Here is a 26,408-nt window from a genome sequence, read left to right as displayed (position 1 = left end):
ATAAGATTTTTCTTTGTAAGGATGTTTATTTTTATTTATGAAGCGTTTGCATTTTGTTAAGTCTTAAAAATTTTGTGGATGTTAATTTTTTTGTCTTGATTTTGCTAGATTAATCAAATAATAATATGCAATCAACTTTTTTTTTTTTTAAAGGAAAGTACTATACAGTTACCAGTTGTTGGGCCTTTTCCACAGACTCTGCTTTCTCTTGCTGTATCTCACACTGAGGACTAGTCTCATTCACCTACTTCAGACTCACATGTAGGCATTAGTCTGATGCTGAGATGATTGGCCATCTCAGAAAATTTACTTTTCTGTAATTGTCTCACTTGTAGGGCCACAGTTAATAAGCCTTTTTTTTTTTTTGAGCGTCTACTCTGAGCAGAGAACTATGCTCAATACAGTTCTTTCCTTTAACTGTCATTGTTTTTCCGTTATGAGAACTGAGTTACCAGCAGGGTGGCATTAGCAGAAGGAAGGTACCAAGTATCTGTACGTGTGTTGTGTGCTGTATAAATTCATTTCAGTAGAAATGATCACTGCTCACCAAGAATACACAGTCCCAAAGGAAGTATACCACAAGGGCCCCAAGGTCAAAGAAGGTAAACATGTACAGAGCTCAGTAAAATGTTCAGAGAGTATCAGTGCAGTTTCCTAAATATTAACAGTGTCAGACATGGTCCTTTTTATTTTTTTACACTTAGACCAATTAGTTCATATTAAAGCTGCTTTTACTAAACTGCTTCGCAGAGATTTTCTAACGGTTTGTTTCGGTTTTGATAATAAGTTAGCTGATATTAATATGCATGCTGGGATGTTCTTCGGAATGTCAGAGTTCTTTCTCACTTTTAATGCAATGTCAGAATTTTATTTCTCATCTCTCCTGTTGGTTTGACTCTTGTGTTTGTGCTTTCCACTTTACAGGCATGCAGTATGGTGAATATGTTAATAATCAAGCTAGCTCCGCACCAACTCCCTTGTCATCCACTTCCGATGATGAGGAAGAGGAGGAGGAGGATGAGGAAGCAGGTCTGCTTTAGCTTTACACCAGTTCTTGACCTTTCCCTGCTCGAGTTTTCTTTTTATGTCCACAGTCTTACTGGTCCTTAAAAAAATGTGTCTTTGCAGATTTAGCTCAATAGCTTGGTTTCAGTTATAGAAGGTTGGGTCACTCGAAATGAGGAGTTTTGCATGTTTATTTGTTTTGTGTTTTCTCCTTTGGACCCCTCTACCGTTTTGTAAGTAACAATGCATTTTTCACGAAGATAGAGTGCTTTCTTCTTTCCGAAGCGCATTTTCTCTCGTGCCACATGCAAAAGAATGAGTCCTGACTGAAGCTTTTGGCTGATGACTGCTGTAGCACCCTTTTAGGACTCCTTTTAGGAATGTTTTATTTTCTGCTTTGCATGCTACTTTAGTCTAATCAAAATGAATCATGTGGACTTCATAAAAGTGAAAGAGAAATAGGACATTGTTCCTCTGAAGTCCTTGTGGCCTTTTCTGTCATATATTTAGAAGACCTCCAATTTTTAGTTATCTTCCTGCTTCATGAAGTAGTAGTTCACATCATGCTAGGTGAAGAAACTGTGCATGCGATTATGTGTTGCAGGCTGTTTAATATCTTTTTCTGTCTTTGATAAGTATAACTGTTGAGTATTAAGCTACTCAGTTCGTCCATTAATTCTAATCGTTTGACTGAACCAATAAGTGATGATCTTTCAGGTTATTATACATGACCATGATTCTCTTTCTGTTATCTTTATAATTGAGTGGAAGGATTTGCTCTGTAAACAATCTGCTTAACTAAAAGTTTCCACTTCCTTTGCATTTTTTAAATATTTAAATCCTTATGCATGATTTGAGGTGGGGGTTGAAAATAGAGGGTTCCAGATGGAGAGTAATTTTTCTTACCTTAAAAATCTACATACCCATTTATCTTTCTGAATTTGGGGTAATTTTTTATTTTATATAATTTCAATCTTATAGAAGAGTGAAAGAAACTACCGTATACACTTTACCATTTTTGCCGCAGTTGCTTCTCTCTATAAACATTTTTTCCTACGTCATTTGAAGGTGGAGATATCATGAACCTTTACCTCTAAATACTCCAGTATGTATTTCCTGATTGTAAGGACAGTGCCTTACATAACATAAACACAATACAGTTGTCAAGAAATTGAGCACTGTTGCAATAATATCTGTTACACAGTCCATAGTCAAATCTCAACAGTTGTCTCAGTAAGATCTTTTATAGCTGTTTCCATGGCCCAGGTTCATGCACCGAATTTAGTCGTCATTTCTGTTTAGATTCCTTCAACCTAGAACAGTCCCTTAACCTTTCTTTCTCTTTCTTGACTTTGACATTTTTGAATAATAGAGGCCAGTTATTTTGTAGAATGTCCCTCAGTTTGGGGTTATCTGGTGTGTACTTGTGATTAGATTCAAATCATGCATTTTTTGGCAGGATTACCACTGAAGTAATGTTGTATTCTCAGTACATTGTGTCCGAGGCACATGTTGTTGATTTATCCCCATATTGATGATGTTAACTTTGATCACTTGATTAAGATGGTGTCTGCCAGGTTTCTCAACTGTAAAGGTACTTCTTTTTTCCATTGAAATTAATAAGTGATTTGTGGGGAAATTCTATGATACTGTGTAAATTTCCTGTTCTTTATTTTAAACCGTCACTCACTAGTTTTAACATTCGTTGGTGATTTTCTAGTTCCAACATTCCTTCTATATTTATGAGTTGAGGTTTCATTGTGAAGAAGAGCTTTCTCTTCTCCCTTGTTGATTGCTTTGGGTTCATATTGACTCATGGATTCTTATTTTATTCAGTGGGTAATAATCCATTACTGTCATTAGTTATTTTGATAGCAACTTGTCCTGGCCAGTAGCAGCTCCTTCAAACTGTCTTTTTTAAATGTTCCCATGAATCTTTAGGCACTTATTTTAAGTACCTTAAGTCCTCGATAAGATGTTCCTAGCTCATCTTGTATTTGGGCTGCTGCAAGCCTGGGACAAACCATTTCCTTTAGTCCTGGTGCGTATAGTAGAGAAGGGTGTTTTAGAAACCAAGATGTGATTGTAGTGTGTGGTCATTGCTAATGATGGGCCATTGCTCCCAGGTCCTGAATTATTATTATTATTTAATGTATATATTATTCAGATCCTACATATGTCTCACTTTTTAATCTCATGATCCTTATTTTACACATTTCAAAAATGTGTTTTTTTGCGTAATGTTATTTGTCAGCCTAAATTACTCCCGTTTTTGTTCTGCTTACAATTAGGTGCAGTGGTTAAAAACCCCTTTTCCTTATACAGAAAAAAAAATTGGAAAATCAAAAAGATTTAGCATTAATGGCTTTTCTCCTATCACCTTATCTCATTTAACTACTTGTTTCTTGAATATATTACAGATTAAAAATCCCTAAATTCTTAACTCACAGCATTTAGATTTTAATAATACCTAACATTTTTGAATACTTACTGTGTGCCAGATGCAGCACTAAAGACCTAAAAGCTGTGGGGTTTTGTGTCTTTTCTTCTAAATTCAAATCCGGACTTTGTCACTTATTAGCTTTGTGACCTTAGACAAGTTTCTTAAACTCATTGAGTCTCAATTTACTCATATGTAAATGAGGAATAATAACAGTAACAATTACATATGGTCGTTTTGAGGATTGAAGGTATTCTTCGTAAAGAGCTTAGAACAGTGTCTGGCAAATGGTAAAATCTCTCAAAAAAAAAATTAGGTGTGGGCTTCCCTGGTGGCGCGGTGGTTGAGAGTCCGCCTGCCAATGCAAGGGACACGGGTTCGTGCCTCGGTCCGGGAAGATTCCATATGCCGCGGAGCGGCTGGGTCTGTGAGCCATGGCCGCTGAGCCTGCGCGTCCGGAGCCTGTGCTCCGCAATGGGAGAGGCCACAACAGTAAGAGGCCCGTGTACCGTAAAAAAAAAAAAAAAAAATTAGGTGTCATTACTAACATTGAGAACATGTTTTTATCTCAATTTGTTCTCAACAATCCTGCAAGGCAGAGATAATTGGCTCCATTTTTCAGATGAGTTGACTATGATCTGAACATGTACAGTAACATTTGTCTCTGGTCACACAACTCCTAAGTAGCAGAGCGGAGATTCAAACCGAGGTCTGTCTGCAGAGAGGTGTGAAGAGGATAGTCTTTATCTCCTAGTGAGAACACAAAGCCCTGGAATAGGTGAGAACTAAAGGGCACATGGCAGTGGTCACCATGGCATTTCTTACGTGTTATCTTCCTCCTTTGCCTTTTTTATTATGCAACAAAATAATGACTGGACTATGGACATTTTTACTAGGATCCTGGTGTTGTCTCTTCATGGTTTGTAAAAAAAAAAAGTCCTATTTTTGTTGATTGCAAATTAAAGGGACATTCTAAGTGAGGGGAAAGAAAAAATGGAAAGAAAATCTAGCTTTAAAATGAATTTTATTTTATTTTTTAAATCCTGCTCAGTTACAGTATTTTTTTCATATGTAAAAAGGTAAAAGAATGCCTCAAATTGGTACGGAAATTACATATAAGTGTATCTGTCAAGCAGAGATTTTGGAGTGCTCTATTTTTTAAGCATTTCAGTGGTATTCATTCCCTATAATCATGAGATTTTTATGTATTTAGTTTATGTGGATTATTCAATTTTGGAAAAATTTATTAAGCAGTAATGAAATATCAACTAGCAAGCAGGTTTGGAAATCAGTGATAATCTTCTTTATAGTTATATTTAAAGTAACTATCCTCTTATTTTAGCTTTTCATTTATTAAAGCTTAGGGTTTCCTTGACAGCGGGTCTATCTAGGAGTCAAGTACACGGATATTTATTTAAAACTTTCAGTTTTAAAAGAAAATTTTGATTTCAGTTCTGATTTTACATTAAACCATCTAATTATATTTTTTAAAATTACATGCTACAAATAGGCTTCCTTTTTAAGGTTTCCTCATTAAATGCACACTTGGAAACTAAAATAGGATTTTGTACTAGAGACAGTCTTATGTTTTGTTGGCAGCTTCTAAAAGTTCAGAATTGTTGGAGAATAAACTTAAAGAAAACTTGAGCAGATAGCAAGCTATCAGGTTCCCATAATGGTTATATCTTAAATTCCTCACTAAGTTTATTCAGTTACAGGTATTCACTCCTTCAGTTGTTAGTACTAGAGTGGACCTTTTATTAGTTTTAGATTCAGTACTGAAGACAAGTACTGTCATACCTATACTAGTAAGGAATACTAACTTGAAAATGGGAGTGAAAGGGAGTAAGCAGTGAAATAAAGTGAAAGGGGAGAGTAAAAAATCAGAGATCAGTATCAGCCCTAGTCCCTGGGAGACACTGTCAGCTAATGTTCTGTCACCTGCTGTCCATACTCCCAGTGCCTTTCCTCTCGGGAGTTTTCAGGTTAGGAAGAGGCCAGAGGACAACAGGAAGCTCTCTCCCATGGCTCTAGTAATGTGACAGCTTGATGCTATATTTTGTAAATGACGTTAGGAAAAAACTTCTGATTTTTTCATAATGAATTTTAAGGTGCTAGTCAATTTTTATTGGACTTTCACACAGGCTAATAGTAATTATTCAGTGCCAGGTACTATGTCAAAGATAATGATATGTTTATGGTTTGCTTGGATATTTTAAAAGGTAATGTTGTATTTTGATACAGAACAAATTAAGTCAACTCCTGTAGATAACACACAGTATTGGCCTTATCTCTAACTTCCACAGAAAATTCTTCTTTTTTTTCTTAATTCAAGTATATAATATGGTATTGTTAACTATAATCATTATGCTATACATTAGATCCCCAGATCCCTAGAACATGTATAGCTGGAAGATTGTACTCTTTGATCAGCATCTTCCCTTTTCTTCCACCACTCCCCTACCCCCCGCCAAAGAAAATCCCTAAAAGGGTTCAAATCTATCTTTCTCTTTAACTGATATACTATGTGATTATTTTAACAAATAAATATCTTTCAACTAAATTCAATACATATTTAGTATACTTTTTAAATTTTAGAAATTGAATACATGTCCTAGGTCTGTGAAGGATATAAAAAGATATCCATGCCATTAAGAACAGTATTAGTTTCAGGGTTTTCAGTATTCATATACATTGCAAACAAAATGTGCTCACATGTTTGCAGATGATACCTGTTCTAGCTTGCAAACATCATGTATATATAATTGCTATAGCTGGAAACTCCAACTCTCTGTACAGTGGAAGAGGGCAGAGTATTAGGGCTATAGCAGAAGGAGCTTTGGTACCAGTGTCCAGAGTTAGAATTCAGAAGGCACTTTCAAATAGAAATAGTGATTGAACGGTGATTGGATGTCTAGGCTAGCCCTAAAACTAATTAACTGAAATACTAAACATTTGCAAATGCTTTATTTTTTCCAGCCTGTCATAAATGTGTAGTGTTTAATCAATAATATGGATTATGGGTTTTTTAAGAGTGCTTATGAAACAACTTGGGATAATAAATACCAGTTATTTCATTATTTCTTTGAAAAAGTTTATTCTGAGTACTGAACAACCAATTTATAAACAGATTAATAATGCCCTATTTGTGAGCTTGATTAAAAACCCAAGAAGCTCACAGTCTGATTTGGAATATAGAACAAAATGATAGTGAGTCCTGTGTTAATCATAGTGTTTTATAGGAATACATAGGAGAATTTGGAACCAGATGTAGGGTGGGATGACAGGGAGGATTCTCCTGGAGCGGGGGCAGGGGAACCTAAACTGAATCTGAAAGAACTTGGAATTGGGCAAGTGAGGGATCTGGGGAGAGGCAGAGACACTTTTTGAAACAAAGCAAGATGCTTGAGAGAAGGTAGCATGTTTGGGGAACTTTAGTGAGTTTGGGACCTATGGTTTGCAGAGAGCAATGGCAAGAAGAATTGAGTGAGGGTGAGTAGGATGGCTGGGTAAGATCTTTAAGAACCTTGCGTTTCCTAGTAAGGAGTTTGGATTTTATCTTGAAGGTAGTGAGAGGTCACTGAAGGAGTTTACATGGGAAAATAACATAACCAAACTTGCATTTTGGAAATGCAAATTGATTTTGCATTTACAGAAGAAATTGATTCGAGCTTGAAGCTTTTGGAATAAGCCAGTGAGAAATAAGAGTTCTTAGACTAAGGTAGAAGGAAAATTGGAGAGTGGGGGGAGAGTATTAGCAGAGTATTACCGAAAGAAGAGAACCATTTTTACAAATCAAAAGTAACTTGGTTCTCAGTGATAAATGTTAAGGAAAGTTTGGTTGAAGTCTGGATTAGCCTTATCCATCAGGAGGTTCTTGTCTTGGTCTTTCTTTTCCCCTCTTTTGTAGCACTGTTTTAGCATAGGAAGAGGGAAGAGAAAAAAAAGAACATTTCCTGAGTCTCTGGCTAGTATCTGTTTAATTTATATCTGTTATAGCTGTTTAATCTTAACATTAGGCCTGTGGAGTAGGTGTTATAACATCTGTTTTTATAAATAAGGAATGGCTCAGAAGTGTTAGGATTCTGGTCCATTTTCTCTCAACTGGTAAGTGGTAGAGAGGGAATTTGACTTACAGTTTTCCATGTTCTATACAAGTTATGAGGAAGTGAAATCTCAAATTACCTGGTTAATTTCAAGTTGAACAATACTAGTAAGTAACTATATTAGACTTTGTTGACCCATGGAGAGAGAATGGCTTAAGTTTTTTTTAGAAGGCTTCAATGCATCCTGTTTTTTTTCCCCCCAACTTCACAGATTCTGAGCTATTCATTTGACCTTACTCCTTACTTCCTCAGATTCAGCTCCCCCTCTTTTCTGACTTCCCCTTTTCTTCTCTCAACCTGTGACATAGAGCCAGTAAAAGAATGAGGGAAAATGTTTCCCAGGTATTACATTCATATTCACCCTCCGTTTGACCTCAGAATATTTGTTATCACTAATTGTAGCGTGAAGTGACTAAGGCAGACTGGACCTATCGGAGGTTTTAAGAGTGGTGACAAGTACCAAAGCTTCTCATTCGACTAAAACTAGCTCGTATTTAGAAAGCAGTATTTTGCTTGGTATCTTGGTTCCAAATATCAATACAGTAGCATAGCTGCCTCTATATACTAATAATATGACAGGGAAGCCGATATCATATGTGATTATAGTACAGCTTGAAAAGTACAGTAATTCGGGGTTAAGAAAATGTCCCTATATAGGAGAAGAAATGATTTCCATTAGCATGTCAGAAAGATTTTAGGAAGGGTTTGAAATTTGAAGGATGAGTAGGAATTTGCCATGTGGAAAAAGAAAATCTAGACTAACAGACCAATATGTATGGTACATAACACAAAAAATAGTGTATTGGGATGAAGAGTGAGAAGTTGGGTGTGACTGTGTCATAAGGTAAAAGAGGGAAGGTGGTACAAGAACAGGTGGGAGATGGAGGTGACAAGGAAAGTGGAAGACAAATTTTGAAGTTTTTTTTATGGCAGTATAAAAGCATTTAGACCTTATTCTATAAAATGGTAGGGGAACTAGTGAAGGTGTTTTTAAGCATGTTTAGAATATTGACATGTTTTATAATGTACCTTTTTAAAAAATATCATTTTGATTTGTATTGGCAGTAATGGTATAACCTAATTAGAATTAATCTGAACAATAAGTTTTAGCAAAGTTTGAGTCTGTTTAGTGTTTCATCTGGATTTATAACTTTTATTGTTGCTTTGATATTTTAACAAGTTCAAAATAGAGATTTGCATTTGTTCTTTTCTTCTGAAAGTGAATTTTAAAAACTTTTTAAATTTATTTATTCAACTGCATTGGGTCTTAGTTGCAGCCGGTGGGATCTTTTGTTGCAGCACGCAGGCTCTTCGTTGTGGCACACAGGCTCTTCGTTGCTGTGCTCAGGCTCCTCTCTAGTCGAGGCGTGCAGGCTCTCCAGTTGTGGTGCGCGGGCTCTAGAGCTCATGGGCTTGGTTTCCCCACAGCATGTGGGAATCTTAGTTCCCCGACCAGGGATTGAACCCGTGTCCCCTGCACTGGAAGGTGGATTCTTAACCACTGGACTACCAGGGAAGTCCCTGAAAGTGAATTTTATTTTATTCTTTTATTTTTTATTTTTTTAGTTTATTTATTTATTTTTACTTTTGGCCGCATTGGGTCTTCGTTGCTGTGTGCAGACTTTTCTCTAGTTGCGGTGAGCGGGAGCTACTCTTTGTTGCAGTGCGCGGGCTTCTTATTGGGTGGCTTCTCTTGTTGCAGAGCACGGGCTCTAGGTGCGTGGGCTTCAGTAGTTGTGGCACCGGGCTTAGTAGTTGTGGCTCGCGGGCTCTAGAGCACAGGCTCAGTACTTGTGGCACATGGGCTTAGTTGATCCGTGGCATGTGGGATCTTCCTGGACCAGGGCTCAAACCCGTGTCCTCTGCATTGGCAGGCAGATTCTTAACCTGTGCCATCAGGGAAGCCCTGAAAGTGAATTTTAAACTAGCAGGTTTCAAATTATCCAATAAATAAAATAGAATATTTCTATCAAATTAATACTTTAAAGTTTGTTACTATAGCATTATTATCTAAATGGGCAATATTTTTAAGCATTAATATTTGATTTGACATGGAAAGAAGCAGCTAAGCAGCATAATTAAATAGTATTATGTATTATGTACCTGTTAATCCTATACTCCTAATTTGTCCTACTCCCTTCTCCCCTTTAGTAACCATAAGTTTGTTTTCTATGTCTGTGAGTCTGTTTTGTTTTGTTTTTTTTTTTTAATTTTTAAATTTAATTTTATATATTTTTTTATACAGCAGGTCCTTATTACTCATCAATTTCATACACATCAGTGTATACATGTCAATCCCAGTCACCCAATTCATCACACCACCCCCAGACCCCCGCCGCTTCCCCCCTTGGTGTCCATACGTTTGTTCTCTACATCTGTGTCTCAATTTCTGCCCTGCAAACCGGTTCATCTGTACCATTTTTCTAGGTTCCACATATATGCGTTAATATACAATATTTGTTTTTCTCTTTCTGACTTACTTCACTCTGTTTGACAGTCTCTAGATCCATCCACGTCTCAACAAATGACCCAATTTCGTTCCTTTTTATGGCTGAGTAATATTCCATGGTATATATGTACCACATCTTCTTTATCCATTCGTCTGTCGATGGGCATTTGGGTTGCTTCCATGACCTGGTTATTGTAAATAGTGCTGCAGTGAACATTGGGAACATTGGGGTGCATGTGTCTTTTTGAATTACGGTTTTCTCTGGGTATATGCCCAGTAGTGGGATTGCTGGATCATATGGTAATTCTATTTTTAGTTTTGTAGGGAACCTCCATACTGTTCTCCATAGTGACTGTATCAATTTACATTGACTGTATCAGTTTGCATTCCCACCAACAGTGCAAGAGGGTTCCCTTTTCTCCACACCCTCTCCAGCATTTGTTTGTAGATTTTCTGCTGATGCCCATTCTGACTGGTGTGAGGTGATACCTCATTGTAGTTTTGATTTGCATTTCTCTAATAATTAGTGATGTTGAGCAGCTTTTCATGTGCTTCTTGGCCATCTGTATGTCTTCTTTGGAGAAATGTCTATTTAGGTCTTCTGCCCATTTTGGATTGGGTTGTTTTTGTTTTTTTAATACTGAGCTGCATGAGCTATTTATATATTTTGGAGATTAACCCTTTGTCCATTGATTTGTTTGCAAATATTTTCTCCCATTCTGAGGGTTGTCTTTTCGTCTTGTTTATGGTTTCCTTTGCTGTGCAAAAGCTTTGTTTTGTTTTATATATAGATTCATTTGTATTATTTTTTAGATTCCACATATAAGTGATATCTTATCGTATTTGTCTTTCTCTGTCTGACTTCACTAAGTATAATTTTCTCTAGGTCCATCCATGTTGCTGTAAATGGCGATATTTCATTCTTTTTTTGTGGCTGAGTAATATTCTATTGTGTGTGTATATATATAAATACACACACTCTCTCTCTCTCTCTCTCCCCGTGTCCTTAAGCTAATTGTCAGTTGATGGGCACTTGGGTTGCTTCCATGTCTTGGCTATTGTAAATAGTGCTGCTGTGAACATTGATGTGCATATATCTTTTCAAATTAGAGTTTTTATTTTTTCTGGATATATACCCCCAAGGGTGGGATTGCTGGATCATATGGTAGCTCTATTTTTACTTTTTTAAGGAACCCCCATACTGTTCGCCATAGTGGTTGCACCAATTTACATTCCCACCAACAGTGCATAAGGGTTCTCTCTTCTCTACACCCTCCCCAGCATTTCTTATTTGTAGACTTTTTATTGATGGCCATTCTGACCAGTGTGAGGTGATACCTCATTGTGGTTTTGATTTGCATTTCTCTAATAATTAATAATGTTGAGCATCTTTTCATGTGCCTGTTGATAATCTGTATGTCTTCTTTGGTGAAATGTCTATTTAGGTCTTCTGCCCATTTTTTTGATTGGGTTGTTTGGTTTTTTTGATACTGAGTTATATGAGCTGTTTTTGTATTTTGGATATTTAACCTAGTGTTGGTTTGCCAATTTTTTTTTTCATTTGCCAATTTTTTTCTCATTTCCGTAGATTGTCTTTTCATTTTGTTGGTGTTTTCCTTTGCCAATTTTTTTCTCCCATTCCGTAGATTGTCTTTTCATTTTGTTGGTGTTTTCCTTTGCTGTGCAAAAGCGTTTAAGTTAGATTAGGTCTCATTTGTGTATTTTTGCTTCTATGGTATTTTTTTTTAATATTTGAATTTTATTTTATTTATGTTTTTATACAGCACGTTCTTATTAGTCATCAGTTTTATACACGTCAGTGTATACATGTCAATCCCAATCTCCCGGTTCATCCCACCACCACCACCACCACCACCCCTGCCACTTTCTCCCTTGGTGTCCATACGTTTGTTCTCCATAGTATTTTTATAATAACTTTATTGAGATATAATTCACATACCATGAAATTCACTCATTTAAATTTAAACAGAGTTCTGCAACCATCACTGTGTAATTCTAGAACATTTTCTTCACCTCAAAGTAGAAACTCCATGTTTTAGCAGTCACTTCCTATTCTTGTCCCCCTACATGCACACATGCGCACATACACACACTAATCTACTAATCTACTTTTTGTTTTTATAGATTTGTCTGTTTTGAACCTTTCATATAAATAGATCGTATACTATTTGGTTTTTGTGACTGGCTTCTTTCTCAGCATAATGTTTTCAAGTTTTATCCGTGTTATGGCATGTATCAGTCCTGTGTTCCTTTCTATTGCTAAATAATATCTTATTGTGTGGATATATATCACATTTTATTTACCTGTTCGTAAGTTGTTGGACAACTTACGAAAAAAATGTTGTTTCCACTTTTGGGCTGTTATGCATGATGCTTCTGTGAGCGTTCATGCACAACTCTTTGTGGGGGTGTATGTTTTCATTTCTCTTGAATGGAATTGCCAGGTCATGTGATAACTGTTTGCCGCCTTTTGAGAAGCTGTCAGACTGTTTTTCAACATGGCTACAACATTTTACAATCTCGTGGAGGCTTCCATTTCTCCACATCCTTGCCAGAACTTTCTGTTATCTGTCTTTTGAATTACAGACATGCTAGTGGATGTGAAATGGTATCTCACTGTGGTTTTGATTTTTATTTCCAGAATAGCTAGTGATGTTGAGCATCTTTTCATGTGCTTATTGGCCATTGGTTTATCTTTTTTGTAGAAATGTCTGTTTAGATCCCTTACTCATTTTAATTTGGTTATTTGTCTTTTTATTGTTGAGTCATAGAGTTCTGTAAATATTTTGCGTAGTAGACCTTTATTAACTAGATACATGATTTGCAAATATATTCTCTCATTCTGTGGGTTATCTCTTTATTTTCTTAATGATACCTTTGGAACACAAAAGTTTTTAATTTGGTGAAGTCCAGTATATCTATTTTCTTTCTTTTGTTGCTTGTGCCTTTGATGTCATATCTAAAAATCCATTGCCTAACCGAAGGTCATGAAGATTTACTCCCGTATTTTAAGAGTTTTAGCACTTACATTTAGGTCTATGATCCATTTTGAGTTAATTTTAGCATAAGGTGTAAGGAAGGGGTCTAACTTCATTCTGCTGCATGTGGATATCTAGCTGTTCCAGCACAGTTTGTTGAAGGGAATATTCTTTCCCCATTGAAATGTCTTGGCATATTGGTTTGGTTTTGTACATAACATAAAATTAAACATTTTAAAGCATACAGTGGCATTTAGTATATTCACAACGTTGTGCAACCACCACCTCTATCTGATTCTGTCATTTGGGTTGTCATGCAGTCACCACTTCTATCTAGTTCTAACTTTGTAAATGTAGTGAACTTGATAAAACTAAACATTTTCATCATCCTAAAAAAGAACTCTATACCCATTAAGCAGTAACTTCTCATTTCCCCCTCCTCTCAGCCCCTGGCAACCACCGATCTATTTTCTATCTCCAGAGATTTACCTATTCTGGATATTTCATATAAATCAAATCATTCAGTGTGTGACCTTTTGTGTCTGGCTTCTTTTGCTTAGCATGTTTTCAAGGGTCATTCATATTGTAGCCTGTATCAGTACTTAATTCCTTTTTATAGCTGAATAATATCCCATTGTATAAATATACCACATTTTGTTCATCCGTTCATCTCTTGGTGAATATTTGGGTTTTGGTGTATTGTTTTTTAACGCTATTACTTCAAGACTTTTGACCTTGTATATCAGCATTCTTCTTTAGTTATAAATTCACAAATACAAGGAAAAGGAAGAGCCATTACTTCCCATTCTTAATTAAGAGTAATAACCTATATATGCAGCAATATTCTATTTACCACAAAGAAAGCACTTGGTATGTATTAGTGTCTTTCACCTATTATTTATTTTATAGCCTTCATGTTTTGTAAGTTGCTTCATAACCAGTCTCATCTAAGCATCACAAGAACATTAAAAAGCACACAAAGGGCATTTAAAAAATTGTTCTCATTTTGGGAGAGAGAGTATTATGATGATTGTCACTTACCCAAAGTTATTTATGACAATTAAATGACAGAGTCTAATGTAACTACAGTCGTTTGCCTCCAGATCATGTTCTTTACTGATAACAAAATGTTCCTACACAAAAAATTTTAGCTATTATGCCCTGAGTCAATACACTGAGTTCTTGTAGTTAACCAAAATTATTCAATGAAAGATAGTTATGCATATCTATTCTTTCTATATCACAGTTGAAAATTAACCTAAAATGTAGTTTAAACTCGGTTATAATATTGGTGTTAAGAGCCAGGGATAACCTCTGTACCACAGAATTTTATCTTCTGGTGAAAAAGACCAAGATTTTTAACACAAGAGAGAGGCTTTGTGTGTTTTCAGTTGTTGTTTTTTTTTTTTTTTTGCGGTACGCGGGCCTCTCACTGTTGTGGCCTCTGCCGTTGCGGAGCACAGGCTCCGGACGCGCAGGCTCAGCGGCCATGGCTCACGGGCCCAGCCGCTCCACGGCATGTGGGATCTTCCCGGACCGGGGCACGAACCCGTGTCCCCTGCATCGGCAGGCGGACTCTCAACCACTGCGCCACCAGGGAAGCCCCGTTTTCAGTTTTATTCATTAGTATATACTCTAGTGTATCTACCTATGTTAACTGTAGGCTCTCAATAAAATATTTGTTAAGTGAATGAATGGGAGAAATATATGTTCTACCAGCTGTGTGACACCAGTACGTTTTATCATAAATGGCCACTGAATATTCCCATTAGTCTTTCAAGTTTTGAACGAATACATGTAATAAAAATTCTTATAATCTAACACATATTTATTAGAGTACCTTTTATTTTTGTTACCTTATTAAATATGGCAGGTACTGTTTAATCTTGATGAGCAGATGAATAAACCGAGGCATAGAAAAGCTTAGGAACATGCTAGGTAGCAACCCAAGCCATAGATTCCTCTCTTATGAAGGTTTAATACAGCTACGCTGAGTTATAAAAGTAATTAAAATTTAATTATCTTAAAATAACATGATAGTGATATAGGGTATTTAATAGCTTGTGACTTGGTAGATCCAATCTTTGAGATGTGATTTTATTAACATTTCTGTCAATCTAAAATTGATGTTTGTGTGTTTGACTACTTTGAAAGTTGTATATCTTTTCTTTAAGATGCCTTCATGTGTGTCTGCTTAAATTTTATCAGCTCCGTATTCTTCCCACTTTCACCCCCTGTATTATCAGAAATTTATATATGGTTTTTTAAATGTCATTAAACATCAGTCATTTCATGTTTTTAGGATCAGGAATTTTCCTAGATCAGCAAAACATCTTTTTCAAAATTGCCAAAGGTTGCTTTAAGATATGTTGTCATTTTAAACTTAGTAGATATTTTGGTTTTCCTTTTAGGTGTTGACAGCTCTTCTACCACAAGCAGTGCTTCTCCAATGCCCAACAGTTATGATGCCCTAGAAGGAGGCAACTATCCAGGTAATTTGTTTTGTGCATATTTGATGTTTATTTGAAAAGTTACTGACCATCAATTACTTCAAACATGAACATGTACTATACATAATTAGCAGACTATATTTTTAACAGAAAAAAAGGGACATTTTCCTGGTTTTTTCAGCCTTAATTTAATGGTGTAATTGTCACATAACAACTGTGGATGCTGTTTTTGGGAGGCCAAGGAAATTTATTATTTGATTTTTGTTACCATGCTCTTTATCTTTTTCCTCTTTCTAAAAGACTTAATACTGAATAATTTTTCTCTTCTTTTCCCTTCTTTTTTATGCTAATAATTCCTTAAATAAATTTTATATTTCTGTTCTCATGCTTAGGTCCTTGAATTTCTTCCAACTAGCCTCTGAATATAAATAGTCTTTGACTCTTTACTCCCCCTATGGCTCCTGGCTGCCTCCACCAGGTAAATAGATTAACCAACTTGGGGGTAGGTTTTGGAGGCATTACTTTTAACCATATCTGGAAGTAACTTTGCTCATATGTAGGAACAGGAGTGGTGGATAGTGTTTAAAAAAATTACGAACTGAACTTCTATAATGATTAGTTATTTCATTATAGCATCTTGTGCTGTGATCTTCCTTATTTGCCTGTCTCCTATCACCAACAGCCTGACAACCACACCTGACCTCCTTCTTTGTCTTTTCTTTCTAATGATTCCAAACTTTAGGATTAACAGAACAAGTAATTTTGCTCTTCGCTTTATTTCTTATCATGTTGTTAATTATCCAGGATGAAGCTTAATTGAAGTTGGAGTGTGCTGGACTTCACACACCATCTTGCTATCACTGTTCTATGAGTCAGTAGAAAACTTTAATCTTCTCAGCTTAGTACAGAGTTCCCTTTTAACATTTCAAGAATACTTAAATAAGCTACTCAGTCTTTTGTGGTTAAGGGTTCTTTCCCTAGGGATCTGTGTGTGTGTGTGTGTGTGGGTGTGGGTGTGGGTGTGTGTGTGTGTGTGAGAGAGAGAGAGAGAGAGTGTGTGTCTGTGTGTGTGTGTGTGTGTGTGTGTGTAAAAAGTTGTGGACCATTCCAAAAGCAATTACCATTGTCAAAATATTCTAGAAGAGTTAACTTCATTCACTAAAAGATGAATACTATTTATTCAACTATCGTATTTCATGAGCTTCAAATTAACCTGAAATAAAACATCTAATGTGGTATAGTTAAAAGATGATGGCCTTGGAGTTAGACCTTGCTGTGTTTATCTGTATTCATTTAATCAACAAATCTTAATCTTGTTATGAACTGTGCTTTGACAGTAAGTGAATAACCTTAGGTAAATTTTCTAGCTATTTTATACTGCACCAAAATTAAGGAAAGCTATGAACATCTATCACAGTAAGATTAACTGAATTAAGTCTATGTGTCAGGTACTAGGTAGATCTTAGGGACTATAGAAATGTATGAAATACTGTCCTTTTCCTAAAAAAGGGGGAAAAAGTTTTAGACCCCCATGTTTAGGACTCCAGTTCTTCATTTCTTAAGCTGATGACTGTTGTCATGTTAAGAGACCTTTCTACTTACAGTCCCATCACAGTGAGGAGATACAAGCAGGAAATCTAAGTATATGACACTGCATTGATGCTCTAGTCCTTTTAAGAAGTCTGGGAAGTTACCAGAAAGCCAGTAAGCCAGTGCTTGCCTAATTAGCACAAGACAATAGACAGCAGAATGTCTAGGAAGGTCTCTTCAAAATGAGAGCGAAGAGAGTCAGTAGAAAGATGATTCCTCAATAAACTTTGAAAAAATAAATTTCTTAAGTCAGATGCTTTTAAGAACATATTTTCTTTTTGCAGAGTCTGATTGCTGGTGAAAAATATAATTTTTATATGAAAATATACAGTGACATGAGAGATTAAAATACACATGTATTTTAGATTTGACTTTTTGTTGTTGTTATTCTTGTATATGGTGATAAAATTTTCTACAGTTTTTTTCCCCCAGTTTTAATCAAGTTTTAGTTTCTGTTTTAAATTTAAATAAAGGAAGAACATTCATTCATTACATTTTATTTGGCCTCTACTACGTACCAGACATTGTTTTAGGAACTGGACACTATTCTAGACTGTCTTTCATACTTTCATTTTTGCCTCTGCAAATAAAGCAGACTTCTAGGGGATTGTGGTAATATGCCACTCCTTCCATGGACTTTTTTTTTTTTAATAAATGTCAGGGTCAGATAAAAAGGCAAGTTAGAGCAAAGAGTAGTTGACACTCTTTTTGTTTTTTTAAATTTATTTTATTTATTTATTTTTGGCTGCGTTGGGTCTTTGTTGCTGTGCGTGGGCTTTCTCTAGTTGCAGAGATCGGAGGCTACTCTTTGTTGTGGTGCGCGGGCTTCTCATTGTGGTGGCTTCTCTTGTTGCGGAGCACGGGCTCTAGGCATGCAGGCTTCAATAGTTGTGACATGCAGGCTCAGTAGCTGTGGCTCGTGGGCTCTAGAGTGCAGGCTCAGTAGTTGTGGCGAACGAGCTTAGTTGCTCTGCAGCATGTGGGATCTTCCCGGACCAGGGCTCGAACCCGTGTCCCCTGCATTGGCAGGCGGATTCTTAATCACTGCGCCACCAGGGAAGCCCGACACTCTTTTTATTGCTTTGCTTTGTCTTCTGCTTCTTAGCGCCATTTCTGCTGAGAGAATAAAAGGAAAAATAACTATTTTTAATATACATAAATATATATTTATATTATATGCTATGTGGTGGTATATATATTTAATATGCATCAATATAAAGGTCTTATCTGTTAGAAATACCAATTGAAGTATTTGTCAATGAAATGATACAAAATGGGGTTTTCTTGTAAATACATGTGTAAAAAAAAAGGTTGGGTAGGAACATGTGAAACACGATTAGCGAAATACTGATGATTATTAAAGCTGAGTAATGGATATATGGGGTTTATTATTCTATTTTCTCTACTTTTGTGTATGTTCAAAATTTCTCATAATAAAAAAGTTTTAATAAAAAGGGAGATGCCAAAGGCTATGGCTCAGCCAAGAGTATTTGTGGAGTCCCGACCTTCAGTTGTCAACACCGTGCTTTTCCCTTTGCTAGACATGCTTTCCTCATCGGCAAGCAGCCCTGCTCCTGACCCCGCTCCTGCCCCTGCTCCAGCTCCAGCTGCTCCTCAGCCTTCAAAAATGGCCAAGCCATTTGGGTATGGTTATCCAGCTCTGCAGCCTGGATATCAGAATGCTGCAGCACCACTTAATTCCGGAGTGCCACCCGGTAGCCCAGCGTATTCTGGATTCCAGCAGTATGCTCAGGTATGTATTTAGTCATTAAAAAAAAACCATATAAAAATTGTGAAACTATTATCAATTCTGACAAATCCCTGTTGATTCAAATGGATCATAGGTATGAATACAGGTAAGCCTAGATCAAACATACATAGAATTTGATTGTGTGTGTGTGTGCGTGCACGTGCATGCGTACATAGAAGAAGATAAAAGGCATTACTGTGATTTTTCTTTTCTGCATTGTACTTCTATTTTTCAGGGGCTCTGCAATGTACAGGTATTAATTTTATGATCGGGAAATTAAAGTAAATGTTATTTTAAATTCTGTATTACTAAACTGCCTTTCTCCTCAAAAAATGACATGGTATAAGTGTGGTTTGGGATTTTGGCCTCAGTTCTTAACTTGAAGAACTCTCGGTGACATGTAACTGACATTGGTAAAAGCCTCCATACACATACATGCTCATTAATACGTTTGTTCATAATTACTGCTATGACCTCTTTTGACATGACCATTCTTGGAGTTACCTGTTAAATACCATATCAGTTCAATAATAGGACAATAAGTATTTTACATTTATATTTATTGGGAAAAAATAAAATATAAGGAAACGATTTAAATGGCAAAAGCATTCTACTTACAATAAAAATCTGCTCATAGTAGACTCACCTTACAGAAATTTCATCTGGTGGTAAACTGATGAAAATTAGAGGGGAAATAAGAAAACCATTTGTTCCTGGAATTTAATCTTAGAATTAAAGCACAGAAGAAAGAAGGAAACTGGGAGAGGCACTGGAGAAATGTGGTTGGTTAGTACAGATTTCCCTGCTTTCCATTTTGTTAGACTTTCTTTATGACTTTATTGGTCCAGATGGAACACCACTATTTCAGGGTAACTGAGCAATAATGATTTAAGCACATAGCTAAGATGTGCTTTTAAATTCTTACCTGTGTACTAAAAAAAAGGTTATAGATTTTAATCTAATCTTAACATTAACAAGCTAATTTTAAAAGCAGCCATTTATTTTTGAATCCTAGTTAGAATATTTTAATTTAACTTTTAGCAGCTTTCTATAGTAAAATTGAAATGCCTTTAAATGTTGCATTTAGTATAACCCCAGTGGGAGGGTTCTGAAATCTAAGGGCTTTCTTTGTGTTCATTTATTTATGATGACCTTTATTAAGTAGTGGGAAACCCCAATAGCTGCCCTTTGAGGAAGAAAAAAACTTAAAATTAGTTTTTCAGGGTAGAAAAACAGGTAAAAAGTTGATGTTTAAAAATGAAAATAAAAAATATTTTAGTGAATATGTAAAAAACCAGATACAGATACTGTATGGCTTCTTTTTTAACCAAAAACAAAAAATGTGCATGATCAACTGTAGGAAAATGCAGATAAGCAAAAAAGAAGAAAATAAATATCAATCAATACACCCACCATCAAGATATAGAAGTAACAGTTGGAGGCTATCCTTCTGGGTTTCTTGCTGTATGCATTTGCAGGAGAAAGCCAGTAAAGAAGCTGGTCATGTAAATGACTTATTTACACAAACAAATAAGCTGATAAATATGGACATTGTTTTGCATTTTTTTTAAATCCTTGAACAGCGTAAGAGGAAACCTTTCTATATTATTACATATCCTTCATCTGATAACTGCATAACATTTTATAATCACCCAGTCTGCCACTATTGGGCATAACTTGAGTGTCAAAATCAAAATATACACCTGTGCACAAACCTTGTGCCTTCATCTCATTATTTCCTTAGATGAAATCTCTTCAGGTGAAATTAGTGAATCATAGCACCTAATTTCACCAGTCTTTAGAATTTCTCTCTACTTATTCATTCAGTGAAAACTTAACTGAGTTTCTACTGTGTGGCAGCCCTACTCTAGGCACTGAGGTTACGAGAGGAAGCTAAGTGAACAAAACAGAGTTCCCTCTCTCAAGCAACTTGGTGGGAAGGCAGGGCCAATGGGACAATAAGTAAGTAAAGCAATAAATTAACAAACTAGTTTCAGGGACTTCCCTGGCAGTCCAGTGGTTAAGACTTTGCCTTCTAGTGCAGTGGGTGTGGGTTCGATCCCTGGTCAGGGAGCTAGGATCCCCATGCCTAGTGGCCAAAAAACCAAAACATAAAACAGAAGCAATATTGTAACAAATTCAATAAAGACTTTAAAAAACAAAAACAAGCTAATTTCAAATAGTTACAAGTGCTATGAATCAAGAGGAGTGGAAGAAATTGCAGGGGTTGGGTATAAAGAGTAAATAGTCAGGAAGGCCCTCATTATAGAAGTTATGTTTGAGTTAATATTTGAATGACAGGAAAAGCCAGACATGGAAAATTCTGGGGGTAGAGGATTTCAGGCTAAGGAAACATATATACAGAAACGTTAAGGCAGGAGCAACTTTAACATGTTTTAGGACCAAAGTCCCAGTGTGGCTGGAACTCAGTTAGCAATGGGAAGAATAATAGGAATGAGATCAGAGAGCTAGGGAAGAACCATAGTCAGAAGCTTGGATTTTACATCAAGTGCAAAGGGAAAACATAGGAGATTTTATGTAATGGAATGAAATCTGATTTACGTATTTAGAGACTCATTTGGCTACTATGTGAAGAACGGATTAGGGCTGGGAGTATTTGAAAAGATAAAAATGGAAGCAGGGAGACAAATGGAAGCTTTGCCATCATCCCAGAAATAGATGATTGTGCTTTCTTCTAAGGTGGTATTGGCGGAGGTAGTGAAAAGTGGATGGATAAGGGATATCTTTTGACTTATTGATGGATCGGATGTGGTGGGTAAGAGAAAGGAAGCATCAAGGATAACACATAGGTTTTTGGCAGGGCATCTGGATAGAGGATAGTGTATTTACTTAGATGGTAAAGACAGGAATAGTTCTGGGAATAGGAATCAAATTGGCCATATTAAGTTAGAATACCTAATAGACATCCAAGTGGAGATGTATAGTAGACATTAGTTGATCAGCATTTGGTGGTCCGGTATGGAGAAATAATGTACCAATTTATATTCCTAGCAAAAGTGTCTTTGCCTACTTTTCCATATTACTAAATATGTCAAGTATTATATTTTATAAGCAAAAATATTAAATTATTTCCATAATTATTAGTTATTTGTGTTTCTTTACTGAAATCCCTGTTCATATTCTTTCACCATTATGCTATTCAGGTTCTTCTAGTTTGTAACATTTTTGTCTAATAATATATTGCAGTTTTTTCCCCCAGCTTGACACTTGTTTTTAATTTTAATGTTTTTTTCTTAATTGGAGAAGTGTTTAATTTTATAGAGTCATATTATAATTTCTTTTGTTTTTACCTTTGTATCTTTTTTTTTTTTTTTTTTTTGCGGTACACGGGCCTCTCACTGTTGTGGCCTCTCCCGTTGCGGAGCACAGGCTCCAGACGCGCAGGCTCAGCGGCCATGGCTCACGCGCCTAGCCGCTCCGCGGCACGTGGGATCTTCCCGGACCAGGGCACAAACCCATGTCCCCTGCATCGGCAGGCAGACTCTCAAGCACTGCGCCACTAGGGAAGCCCATTTACCTTTGTATCTTTTAAAAGCCTTTTCAGCCTTAAGATTAGGGAAAAATTCCCTCTCTCTATATTTTTTTACTTTGGTGAATTCACTTTTTTGCATCTTTTAAGGTTTTGTTTTGGTACATAATGTAAATAATAAATCTCATTTCTCCCCCCCATATATATTCAATAGTTAGCTCTAATTTCACTGACATTTATTAAATAATCTATCTTTCCTCATTGATTAAATATTCCACCCTTATTTTGTATCCTAAATTCTTAAATTTAAATTCTTAGATTCTAAATTCTTATCTTAAACTTCGGTCTGTTTGAGGTTTTCTATTATACACTGTTACTGATCCATGTAATCATTTTTGTCTCCTCCTTTACAGCTCTACTGAAAACTGAAAGAATCTCTAGTATTACCCAGTTTTGGTTTTTTTCCTTAGGATCGTCAGCTTCAGTTACTGTCAACAGTTTGTTATACTTGTTTGACCTATCCTCTACACACACACACACACACACACACACACACACACACACACCCCTACCTTTTCTTACTGAGGGCTTTAAAGCTAATCCTGGTAAAGGGGAGGCAGGGAGATGGAAAAGATAATTTCTTGCAAACCACAATACCACTATCATATCCAACAAAATTAACAATAATTTCTAAATGTTGTTTAAAATTCAGTCCATATTCAGATTTGCCCGACTGTTTCAGTATTGCTCTTCTGTAGTTGGTTTGTTCAAATCAGGAGCTAAGCAAGACTTACTAATTGCATTTGCTTATGTCTCTTAATTCTCTTTTTAATTTAAAAACAAAGCTCCACCCCCATTTTTTGTGCCTTTGAACCTTTGAAAAACCTGGGTCTCTTGTCCTGTAGAACGTTCCACATTCTGAATTTGGCTGATTGCTTCTTGTGGTATCATTTAACTCGTTCCTCTGTTCCATTTTCTATGTATTAGAAATTAGATCTAATGGCTCAATTATAGTCAGGTATATTACTTCATTTATTTATTTCCCTAAGCCAAAATACAATATATTTTGGTTCTGTGTACATCATAATAATACTTGGTTGTCTTACTTTTAGTGGTGTTACGATTGATTAGTGGGTTCATATGGTGACAACCTGATCTTTTCATTGTGAGGTTCCTCATTATGCTTTCACCCAGTGGCTTTATCATCTATTGATATCTGTTTATCGTCTATTCCAGATGACCATTACCTGTATCATTTATTTCCATATGGATTGTAAAATAGTGATTTGCCTGACTTTATCATTTTGCACTGATTAGCTGGAATTCTGCAGTACATTCACATAATGGAGTGCTCGATAACTACAAAAAAGAATGTGGAAAATCTCTATATACAGACAAAGAGTTATTGCCAGGACTTTTTTTTTTTAGGTGAAAAAAGGGGTCATATTTAGAGCAGTGTATATATTAGTTTATATTTGTAGATGCAGACAATGGAAGATTAATAAAAATAGTTACTTAGGGGGAGGGATCAAGAGTGAAACAAGATATCTCTGAATTATTGTAAAGTTTCGACATTAGACTTAGGTTAATTTTGTTTACTCAAAAAGATTATTAAGTGGAAAAAAAGATGAAAAGCAATCCTTAAAAATTAAAATCAAACAAAAACAAGCAAACCAGTTTATCAAGTTGGATACATTCTGATACAGAAAAAAAAGTATTCTAACTAATCTTAAAACTCAGTATTTTGTATGTTCTCAATGGGAAATAATCCAAGGACAAAAAGAACTACAAAGAAATCTTTAATTTAATAACTTTACATTTATAATAATATTAGTGTTGTCATTTTGGAACTATTTTAATATATTGTAGGATAAAACAAGTAAGGCTGTTACCATTAGGAATCAAGATTTTCAGCAAAAGAGCAGAGAGATGCAGGCATAAAATCAAAAAAGTTAAATTAAAACACCATCATCTTAAATTTGAATTGGAAATGTCAATGTGAACTGATTATTCTTTTTCTTCTATTTAAAAATGTATTATGTTTTCTATCTCTACGTATTGTAGAAGTCTGGAAGTAATAACAGCACACTAGCAGTGAACACCCTTATTATCCAGATTATGGTCTCTAGATACCATCCTTACTTAAAAGGAACCAAGAATCCTTTTTGGATAAATGATTAATTTGGAGTCTGAAGGAGGAATGGTACAAAATGTCATGCCAGAAAGCAAGGAAGCTAACAAAGGCAATGGGTTCATATCAAAAGGACACTGGGGTCAGCTTTAAGGGGATCTCACTGGCCAAAAATTGGGCAGTTTGGCCATCAAAGTGAATAGTAACTAATTCGTTAAGTCACTTTGAGTTAATAAAAGGCATGAATTCAGAATAATACTAAAAATATAAAGGAAAGCAAAAAATAAGCAAAGCAGAACTCATTGAACATCATTGTCATTTCTATGGCATCAGCTCATTCTGAAAATTGAAAAAACTTTAAAAACAAGCATTTACCCTGCTTTTCCAGTAAGAAAGATATTCAGAGAAACCAAACTCTTGACGTTGAAAAAAGCATTATTTAAATTTTGTTGTGGAGTTTAATCATGCAAATAAGTTTTAAATTTATTCAGCATTTTTGCTTTGAGTTTTTTCAAGAGTGCTTTAAACTGAGCTGTCCTATTAAGTTATTTTACTGTTACAAAGCCAGATTTAAATTTTTTTTTATCTTCTTGCTTTTCTGTATGTTAACATCCTATATATAGGATAATAAATTTTATTCATGTTTATTAACATTGTTCTTTTGTTTTGCTTTGAATTGCCTTTTCAGCAGTATCCTGGTATGAACCAGCTGTCCTCCAGTCTGGGAGGTTTGAGTCTTCAGAGTTCTTCACAACCAGAAAGTTTGAGACCTGTAAACCTTACTCAGGAGAGAAATATTTTACCCATGACTCCTGTTTGGGCTCCTGTACCTAACCTGAATTTAGACCTCAAAAAATTAAACTGTAGCCCAGAGTAAGTATTTAATTTATAACCTTTAGTAAGTAAAACCTTGTCAAAAACATTGTATGACTTTCAAAAATAGTAAAAGTACTATGGTATTAATTCCTTGATTGGAAGTTTTGTTAATGTGAACTCTTGTAAATTAGTTTGTATAGAAATTCTAGATGTAAAATTCAATTTAGGTCATTGGATCCTGTCCTCATCTCTGTCGCCATCCAATCTCATTCCCTATCATCTAATGCTAGGAAAATTTTTTTCTATTTTAGTGAAGTGTTTTAGGAACCCAAATCTAACTATATTTTTGTTCTTAAATTTCTTTTTCCTCACTTTTCACCAGTAGTAACTTCTGATGTCTTTTAAATAAGGTGAAATCTTTAAAATTTTATGCACTTCAGTCTCTGCTTGAAAAGGATACAAACGTCATTTGTGTAATCCCAAGAACAGGTTTAGATAAATAATTTTTCTCTGAATTTTCTTTTCCCACTCAGTGTAGAATGAGAAGACCATTGCCCCCAGGCATATTTATCCAGCCTGAATTTAGATTTGGATTTTCTTTATTGAATATTTCCTCACCTTATGGAGAAGTTTAGCTGGCAGCCTCCATCTGGTGGCCACAAACCCCTGGTGTATCGTCTGGGTGGATGAGCTCTGTTACCTCATAGTGCCCCCAAAACCAAAAGTTCTCTGTTATTACCTGCTTTCCTTTCTTCTGTCTCCTAAGAATAGGATATTCCTCTGCACCCAGACATCCTCCTGCTTGTGGAATCTCTCCTCAAAAAGTAAACTATGATTCACAGACAACATTCACAAACAACTCTGATTCACAACAACGTCACAGACAACATTTCTTCCTTGCATTAGGATTAGTGTTCTTTAGAGACTATATATATATATATATATATATATATATATATACACACACATATATTCTTTTTTTAAAGGCAGTAGTTTTCTAGCTTTTAAAAAAACTAAGTTCCTCTTTTTTTCAACCAAAGTCTTATATAGATTTCTAATACAGGAAACAGAAAATGGAGGTGCTTCAAGGGTTCCACCTCTTCTACCACACCCTACCACCAGCACCCCCATCAGTGCCGAAGACAGTACCAAGATCATTTCTATAAAAATGTATAATCATTG

The 26,408-nt window shown here is 35.7% G+C and overlaps 1 protein-coding gene across 4 annotated transcripts in view; it reads left to right on the top strand.

Moving 5' to 3' along the window:
* Positions 1 to 26,408, top strand: part of SEC24B (SEC24 homolog B, COPII coat complex component) — a 93,967-nt gene that overhangs the window by 39,973 nt on the left and 27,586 nt on the right. Inside the window, exons 4-7 of one of the 4 annotated variants that reach the window (XM_082838813.1) lie at positions 925 to 1,029; positions 15,411 to 15,491; positions 18,581 to 18,792; positions 25,102 to 25,283. In XM_082838813.1, coding sequence (XP_082694939.1) covers positions 925 to 1,029; positions 15,411 to 15,491; positions 18,581 to 18,792; positions 25,102 to 25,283 — 580 coding nt within the window. Of the gene's footprint in view, positions 1 to 924; positions 1,030 to 15,410; positions 15,492 to 18,580; positions 18,793 to 25,098; positions 25,284 to 26,408 lie in introns of all 4 variants that reach the window. The other 3 variants (XM_082838812.1, XM_082838811.1, XM_082838810.1) reach the window with 3 other exon arrangements.

Source organism: Leucopleurus acutus, assembly GCF_964270905.1.
Source record: "Leucopleurus acutus genome assembly, chromosome: 4".
Lineage (NCBI taxonomy): Eukaryota > Metazoa > Chordata > Mammalia > Artiodactyla > Delphinidae > Leucopleurus > Leucopleurus acutus.
The sequence above is the reverse complement of the archived record's forward strand: the minus strand, read 5'-3'. Positions and strand labels throughout refer to the sequence as shown.